This window comes from Polyodon spathula, chromosome 7, assembly GCF_017654505.1.
Source record: "Polyodon spathula isolate WHYD16114869_AA chromosome 7, ASM1765450v1, whole genome shotgun sequence".
In the NCBI taxonomy this organism is placed as follows: Eukaryota; Metazoa; Chordata; class Actinopteri; order Acipenseriformes; family Polyodontidae; genus Polyodon; species Polyodon spathula.
The window spans coordinates 57,563,277-57,571,649 of record NC_054540.1 but is presented as its reverse complement, the minus strand read 5'-3'; the positions used below and the strand labels follow the sequence as shown (position 1 = coordinate 57,571,649).

The following is an 8,373-nucleotide window of genomic DNA, read 5'->3' as shown; positions in this document are numbered from 1 at the left end:
TTAAACCCTTATTGCACAGAATAAGTGCTATAGGAGGCAGTGTGGTCCAGTATTTAAAGTCCAGGACTTATAACCAGAAAGTCACCAGTTCAAATCCCACTTGTGCTACTGATCTCATTGTGCTCCATCCTGCAGATGAGATGTTAAATCAATGTCTTATTGTAAGTGACTCTGTATATAATGCACAGTTCACAGCCTACCTCTGTAAAGCACTTTGTGATGGTGGTCCACTATGAACAGTGCTATATACAAATAAAATTATTATTATTATTGCTTAGTGGGTTAAACCAGCCTCCTGTAGCCTCGAGACACTTGACACTACATTTCATTGCAAATACAAACTGCTTGGGAACAACAGATTGTCATTAGTACTGAGTATAGAACAATGCTTCTCCCAGGGCTTTCAAATCCAAAAGCAACATAGACTGTATTTGTTGCAATCAGCATTTACCATTATAGGGCTTCATACTTGCAGGAACTGTTGGTACCTTATGCCGCTAGTCGTACTCTGAGATCAGCAAATGCTGGCCTGGTAGCTCCTGAAAATCAGCTGAAATCAGGAGGGGCGACCGGGCTTTAGTTGCTCTTCTCCCTGCCTTTCGAATTCCATCCCAAATCACATCAGGAGTGCTGGCACAGTTGACACTTTTAAACATCTGTTTGAGTTGTATTTTTGAGCTGGATTGCTTGGCCATTTGGCTTGTCTTTTTCTTTTTTGGTTTTATTGTAAAGTGGCCTGGGATGTGTCGCATGAAGAGTGCTCTATAAAAGCAAGTTGCATTGTATTGTGTTGTATAAAAGAAATCACACACTGCAGTAGCTGTAAATAGAGTTTAATGGTTATATTTCATCTGCACAAATAATGCTTGCAATATCTTTGAAAACCACTAAGCAATGTATGCACATTAATGGTCTTTATAACGCATGCATGGCGAGTTAGTCTGAACATGGGCGTTTGTCACCACAAAAATGTCCCGAGGAAACTTTTATTATAGTCCGACCTGGATAAATAAGGAAAAATTCCATTTTTTTTTTTACATGCACATAGCACACTAAGAAGAAATATCAGGGGCGCTGGGTTGGGTTAATGAGGGCTGCTGGTTACCAGGTACAAGCGGAGGAGGCAGGTATGTGGTTGCTAAAGAGATGAGAATGCTGTGGATTTCTGGGGAGGCCTCTTAATGGGCAGCTCTAAATACAAAGTGTAAAGTGCATGCTGTGGGTGTTGGAGAATTAGGAGGAACTCAGGACACAGAAACAACGTCAGCACCAGCAGGATAAAGTGTAAGCTCTCTCACGCTCTCAAAGACGATTCAGCTGCCTTCCTGCCTCTCATTGTTTCCAAGACGATTCTGCTGCCTTCCTGATGTCATTCACCTTTTGCGGCACCTCAACCGTCATCCCGTCCATCCACTTCTGAACAAACACCTGACAGCCTAGACGAGACCTGCAACACACAGAGGGGCGGGGTTACAGAGACATGTAACACACAGAGGGGTGGGGTTAGAGACATGCAACACACAGAGGGGTGGGGTTAGAAACTTGCAACACACAGAGGGGCGGGGTTACAGAGACATGTAACACACAGAGGGGTGGGGTTAGAGACATGCAACACACAGAGGGGTGGGGTTAGAAACTTGCAACACACAGAGGGGTGGGGTTAGAGACATGCAACACAGAGCGGTAGGGTTAGAGGGGCAGGGTCAGAGCTGTGACACACACAGGGATGGGGTCAGAGAGCTGTGACACACACAGAGGGGTGGGGTCAGAGAGCTGTGACACACACAGAGGGGTGGGGTTATAGAGGAGTGTTCAGTAGGTACATCACAGAGGTAGGGTCCAGAGAAAAGCTGGCTTGAGAGAGAGAATACTGTATTATACTGGATGTGGTTTTCAAAGCTTCAAGGTTATTATAAACTGCGTTTGATTAAACCTGCTCTCAAGGTCTTAAGACAGATAACACAGGCCAGGTTGAAGTACAGAGTCTCTCTCTGCTATTCAGAGTCAAGGCCACTCGAAATGATCTGTTGACACTCAACAAAACGCACGTGTCAGTCAGGCCATAGGCCAAGTCCAGCATATCCAGCTCCTCGTCCACCAGGGGCTCCAGCTTGTTAAAAACATTCTTGTCGAAAATCAGGTGGCATGTTGAGCAGGCTAGTGTTCCCTCACAAGCACCTGGAACAACCAGGCAGAACAGGGTCACATTTAAACACAACAGAGCCTTATTGTAACAAAATAATAATAATAATAATAATAATAATAATAATAATAATAATAATAATAATAATAATAATAATAATAATAATATCACCCCTTTGATTCAGAGTTGTATAATTAACAAAATAAATGAAGATTTCATTGACTTGGTGTTGAGAGCAGGATGAGGGGTAAGAATACCCTTAAGCTTGTTAACTACCCGTTATAACCTTCAAGCTAATTGAGCCCATATGTATTCCTGGGATCCTGAGACATACACTGCAGTTGCGCTTAAAAAAGAAAAAGAACCGTAATAATAAAATAATCAAAACATGCTTTAAAAACTTGATTTATTCATTCAGAAGTCTTACCAAAGCCACTGAAATCTAAATTCTTGTTCACCACGATGTCCAGCAAGCTTTCCCCCTCCGTCGCTGTAGTGGTGGTCCTCTCTCCATCTTGGTTGATGAAGTGGATTGTTATTTCGCTGGGAAACAAATAGATATTAAAGGATATTAATAAAGGGACCCCAAAACTCTGTTTTACACTTTGATGAACAAAAACTGTTGCCTTGAAATACTGCAGCTCAGTGAATCTTCTATAGACTTCTATGACAAACTATAAGTACATAGTATATCCAAACAACACACTGTATGAAAACAACTATATTACAGAGCACTGCCCCCCTGACATTGACCTGCTGCACATCAGTGCTTTGATTCCAGTTTTTTTTAATCAAGGTCTAAATTGAGCTCTAGAATGGTTAGAGATTCTAAGAGAATTCTAAAAAAGAGCCTTGCAGTGCTTGTGGAATCCCTGCAGGTTTACAAGGTGAAGGTGAAGGTGTGGATTTTGTAAACTGGCACAGATGTTAATTCTATGGAGTAAAGTCCAGTGTTTCAGTCTCAGTGGGCTATCCCTTGTCAGTACTGTCAGTCAGGAAGAACCTTTACCCTGAACAGTTGTATCCATTGCTCTTTATCACATGTTTACATTAGCCAGCCCCTATTCTTCAGTGATACAGCTTGGAGGTCGAGGCCGTCGAGCCTGATAACACTGGAGAATGATCCAGCTAGTGAAGGAAAGGTCATTTGCAGTGACGCAACAGAACAGCTTGCACTGTAATAAAAGTTTGCTGCAGTATTTAGGAGCACAGCAAAGTGTAAGCCACAGGCACAGGTATATTATGATATGTCAAAATCATAGTAAAAACTAAAGGCAATGGGAAGATGTTAATGAGTGTGCACACCGTACCTACTGTACTGATATCTGAGTACCATTGTGCTCAGAATGGATAAAACTTTCTTAACCCTCAAAACCCCTTTTAAGGATTGACTATCGTTCCTTGTTTAGTGGAATAAACCTCTTAGAAAATAGCATTAGCATTAGCATTCTCAGGAGATCAGCGGGCATTTTTGGAATTTTTCAGCAAGACAATCCAGTTGCGAAAGTGCTTTGTAATTTCAGCACTTGGTAGGAACCTGCTATGGTCTGAAGTTTCCTGCATGTTTTGTAAAACCACAGCACCTAACGCAAGTTTGTAATATTACCTAGAGCCAATCAAGCCACTTCCTTGAAGCTTTCTGTCACCAAAAGGATCTCTAAAATTCTGTGCATACCTTTGAAATGCAAGGCTCTGTTCACAGAACTGTAACCCTATCATGCATGCCATTATATATATAATGAAAAGTTTAATGAAACTGTAGGGGAGACCAGGGTTGGTTGTCACACTGGTTGGTTGTCACGGTGCTCATAGCTATGAAACTAGATGGCGCAGGCAGGTGATACTAACACTGAATGTGTGCTCTATTGTCTGGAAGTCAACCATCTTGTAATTTGAGGTCAATTCCATCTAACATAAAGGTTAGCACATATTTCATTTTTTTTTTCATACCCAAAATAAAAACGCATATCTTGTTATTTATGTTATAACTCTTAGTAGTACTGGAGTTTGTTTGAACTGGTGGCCATGTTAAATAGAACCAGATACTGGCTATCTTTTGGTGTAAAAACAAAACCAGTAGGTTCTCCCAGTAGTACTGAGAGAATTAAATTATCATGTAAAGTCAGGCTGTCACATAGTTTTGGGGGCAGGTTATCACATGTAAATCCTATGGGAAGAAGTCTTATATATTTATTTCTACTTTTTTACACCGAAATGTGGGCTATGTCACCATGTAATGCTTATTTAAATTATTTCCTGTTTGTCCTCTGGTTCTGTGAGGGCTGTGGTATTATTTTGTAGCATGGGTCAACATTTCAAATATATATAGGTCTGTTTTTTTTATGTTCACATAAAAAGTAAAATTACAACTTTTTCTGTCATTGTGCACAGTAGAAACTTTGTTATTTAAAAAAAAAAAAACTACAAAAGTTGCATTATTGTCTATTGTAAAAGCAAGAACATACGCTGTGACAACCAACCACAGTATGGGGCAGGCTGTCACAGGTGACCGGCGCATTTTCAACCGTCTAAATATCATATTTGGAATACAGTTATACTGAAATAAAAAAAAAATATATCAATTTGTATGTGAAGAATTATTCTTCAATATAACAGCGTGTCACCAGACTGTGAAAAATAATAAAGAGTAAAAAATGTGACAACCAGACCCGGTCTCCCCTATTCACTTAATCAAACTGACTTGCAGAAAAAAAAAAAAAAACACAAGCTCGTGAGTTACGGTGCGGCTTTATGAATGGTACACGTAGTTGTTGTTCAGAAGAAAAACTTTTTTAAAACCTATTTAAATAGACACTGGTAATTAACGCACCTGCTCTCCGCTGCGTCTTTAAAAACTCCATGCGTGGTGTGGAGGTCTCGGCGCTGTAAAGCCACCCATGGCAGTGGGCGTCTGAGATTCCGTGTCACCGCAGATCCCAGCAGGTAAACGTGCTGTAATACGGGTTCACTGAGAAGGGACTGGAGCCGTACCACAAACCGTGCCATCTCGCTGCCGAGTCTGCAAACCGGGGCTGCCTGGAGGTCTAAGTACACAGTCAAGAGCCTTGAAATTAGCACTGCCCAAGGAGGCGGCTCTCAGCTTGCATACGCGACCTGTTTCTTGGCTGGGGTTAATAACGCAAATACGTGCAGGATTTTTTTTATTATTATTATTTCTAATCAGACTTTAATATGAATCATCAGCTCCATTGATTTGTAGTTCTTTATACGTTTTATGTATTGTTTATTTTTTAGCGTATATTCTTCAGAAATGCTGTTATTAATGTTGCATTTGTGAAAAGGTGTGTTTTTAAATAATTATTACATGATTATAACCTGTAATTACAAAAGTGTTTTTTTTTTCCTTTCTGAAAGTATTCTCCTATTCCTATTTTAAGTACTGTATTTCCCTTCATTCTGTTAAATAGTTTTTTGTTTGTTTGTTTGTTTGAGTACAATAGCAGGCGGGTCCTAATTATTACCTCAGTAATGTGTAGTTTACTATGCTTTTACCATGCTAAAGACTTTGCATTTAACATACTTTACTATCACACTGTACCTAAGTATTTTACCATGACTGAGAGCTGCTTGAAATGGGCAACACGGCTAGTGTTCAGCTCATTGACTAGCAAGGAGACTTCAAGGTGGAATGTTATTTAGACCAAACCCTAAACTTAGTTGCCTGTTTTGTCCAGATGTTCACAATCTGCACCCCTCTGAGTTGTATTTTCATCGTATACTCAGGTTTCCCCACTGCCACCATTTCACAATTCTTTCACCATGCTCTAGTATACTGCTAATATGCTTTTACCATGAAGTGCAGCACTAAACTTGTATACAGAAAATTTCTTCATCATGGGCTGTACACATTTTATGTACTGTATGTATGCCATGCTAAAAGTAGAGCTATTTCACTCGACCACTTCAGGTAAGAGGTCTGTATAACTGCACACAAACATGATGTTATCGTATATGTTATTCGATGTGACATACAGTCCTGTCCTTTCTTTTCTTTCCAGAGTCTGCTCGCTGGGGGCTGAACGTGTTGTCAGATTCAAGTTGTCCAACTCCAGCGTGGTGCCTATAACAAAAGTCATGGCTGTGAAAGAACAAGGCCGGCGATGCCAGCTCACACAGATTTAGAGCCGGACAGATGTTTTTCAAGGGCACACAAGTGTTTTTGTAGCATTCAAAAAATCTTGAGTTTCAGAGTTTCAAAAAACCTTGGGAAAATACATTAGGGTTAGGGGTGGGAAATACTTTGAAAAGGATTTATTTTCTTTCGTGTGTGCGTGCCAAGCAGATTAATGCAGGGCTTATAGTATTCATGGATACCCTTTAGAAGTGTTTGCACAATGGCTCTCTTAGCCCCAGAAAGCAAGGTGGGGGTGGGGGACTGCTGTCTGGGGCGTACTCACATTTCTTGCTTTCTGGGCTTGCATGGCAAATGCAAATTATAAATAACTGTTTATCCCTCACAGCATTCTCATTTAAAAGGAATTCGGTATATCATCTACATTTATTCTGCCCTGTTCAATATCCCCTCATGTGTTCTTTGATCTGCTTAGACCATTATTTACCATTCTTACAATGTACTCCAACAAAGATCTTGAAATTGTTAAACATGGCTGATTGGGAGGAAGTGGGTTGGGGAAGCATATTGACGTTACACCGTGCACGGAAAGCCACAAGTGAAGCACTGCACAGAAGCCTGTACAACGCAAATATACTTCCTCATCGCACTTCCTGAGCAGCCTTTCCAGGTTTTGTGAAAATGTGACAGTGCTGGAAGAGAAGAGTTTTTCCTTTCACTCATCTGTAAGGACGACCGCCTTTCAACTAGCCATCCTTTCCAAACTTCCCTCAAGTTTAAATTGTAATTATTGCATCACTATCCTTTCCGCAGAATTTGAAGAGTACCAAATAACAAAGCTCTTAAAAAAGACAACTGATTGTTTCATAATTGCACATGTATCTTGTTGTTTTGTTGAACTACCGTATAACAGATATAGAGGCGCCCTATTTGAAATGTCATGCTTGGGTTTTTGAGTGGAAATTCATGCAAAATGAAAAATGCATGTGCGGTTATAATCGCTTTGCAAGCTTCTTTTACTGAAAGCAGAAAACATAGAAGTACTTTGCTTTTTCTCTCCTCACAAGGAAACAGATTCCTTTAAAATTAAGTTCTGTTGCACCAGTTTTGGGAGATGTTGTATTTAGCCTGTTATTTGCCCCCCCCCCCCCCCCCCCCCCAGTGTCTATAAATCAATTTATAGACACTGTGGTTTTTACTTGTCCTTAAAATACGTGTAAAAAAAAGTCTTTCAAATACGTTTTCTTAAGGTACCTCTTGCAATATTATCAGAGGTTTACAGAAGGATGTATTATAAATAGAGTGAATACACATTTTCCAAGCACCACCCAAATGTAGCAAAACAGAGTTGACACGTTTTCCTGTTTGCAATTTTGCTTCCTGTTGTAAAGTTCAATTTCCATGTCTGGCAGACATGACAATGAAGTAAAAACTTAGCTGTAAAAGTAGTACTCGAAAGTTTCCAAAACTAGAGCGGATCACAAAAAACCTGCATATCCTGACTTACAAAAATATATAGGTCATATAGATAAAGTCTGTGAACATGTTTTCAACGAAACGTGTTATAGCAAATTTGTACTTCATTTTCTGGTGTTTTCTGTCCTCTAGTGGTAGGAAGCTGTATTGTTTCCCGAGTGTCTGTGCATGCCACGTTGCATTCAGATACTATTAAGAACATAAGAACATAAGAACATAAGAAAGTTTACAAACGAGAGGAGGCCATTCGGCCCATCTTGCTCGTTTGGTTGTTAGTAGCTTATTGATCCCAAAATCTCATCAAGCAGCTTCTTGATAACTATGAAGTTGCCTTGTAATATTTATTCAGAGCACAAAAAAACAAAGCAAAGAAGAAATGCTATTAAACGATAAATAAACTATTATGGTCAAATCCACAAAACTTCAAATTGTGAGTTTCAAAGTCTGTTTTGTGAAAGAAGCCTGCAACATTGCAAATTTGTATCAAACTTTATTGAATCCAATAAAACACATTTTAAAGCATTATTTAAAATAACTTTAAGCGCAACAACCCACTCGACATTGGTTATTACCAGGAACAAACATAAAAGAACGACGAATCCAAACCCCTCCTCTTGTCTCCGGGTTATTGCTTCACTGGAACCGTACACAGCAGAAATCA

General features: G+C 39.8%; 1 protein-coding gene across 1 annotated transcript; it reads right to left on the bottom strand.

Annotated features, from left to right (window-relative positions):
* Positions 1 to 805: 805 nt before the first annotated feature.
* LOC121318926 (adrenodoxin-like) lies at positions 806 to 5,218 on the bottom strand. The gene is made up of 4 exons (XM_041256131.1): positions 4,974 to 5,218; positions 2,571 to 2,686; positions 2,049 to 2,178; positions 806 to 1,447 (listed from the first exon to the last, which is right to left on the bottom strand). The coding sequence occupies exons 1-4, from the start codon at positions 5,147 to 5,149 to the stop codon at positions 1,333 to 1,335; spliced, it is 537 nt and encodes a 178-aa protein (XP_041112065.1). The 5' UTR covers positions 5,150 to 5,218; the 3' UTR covers positions 806 to 1,332.
* Positions 5,219 to 8,373: the final 3,155 nt, after the last annotated feature.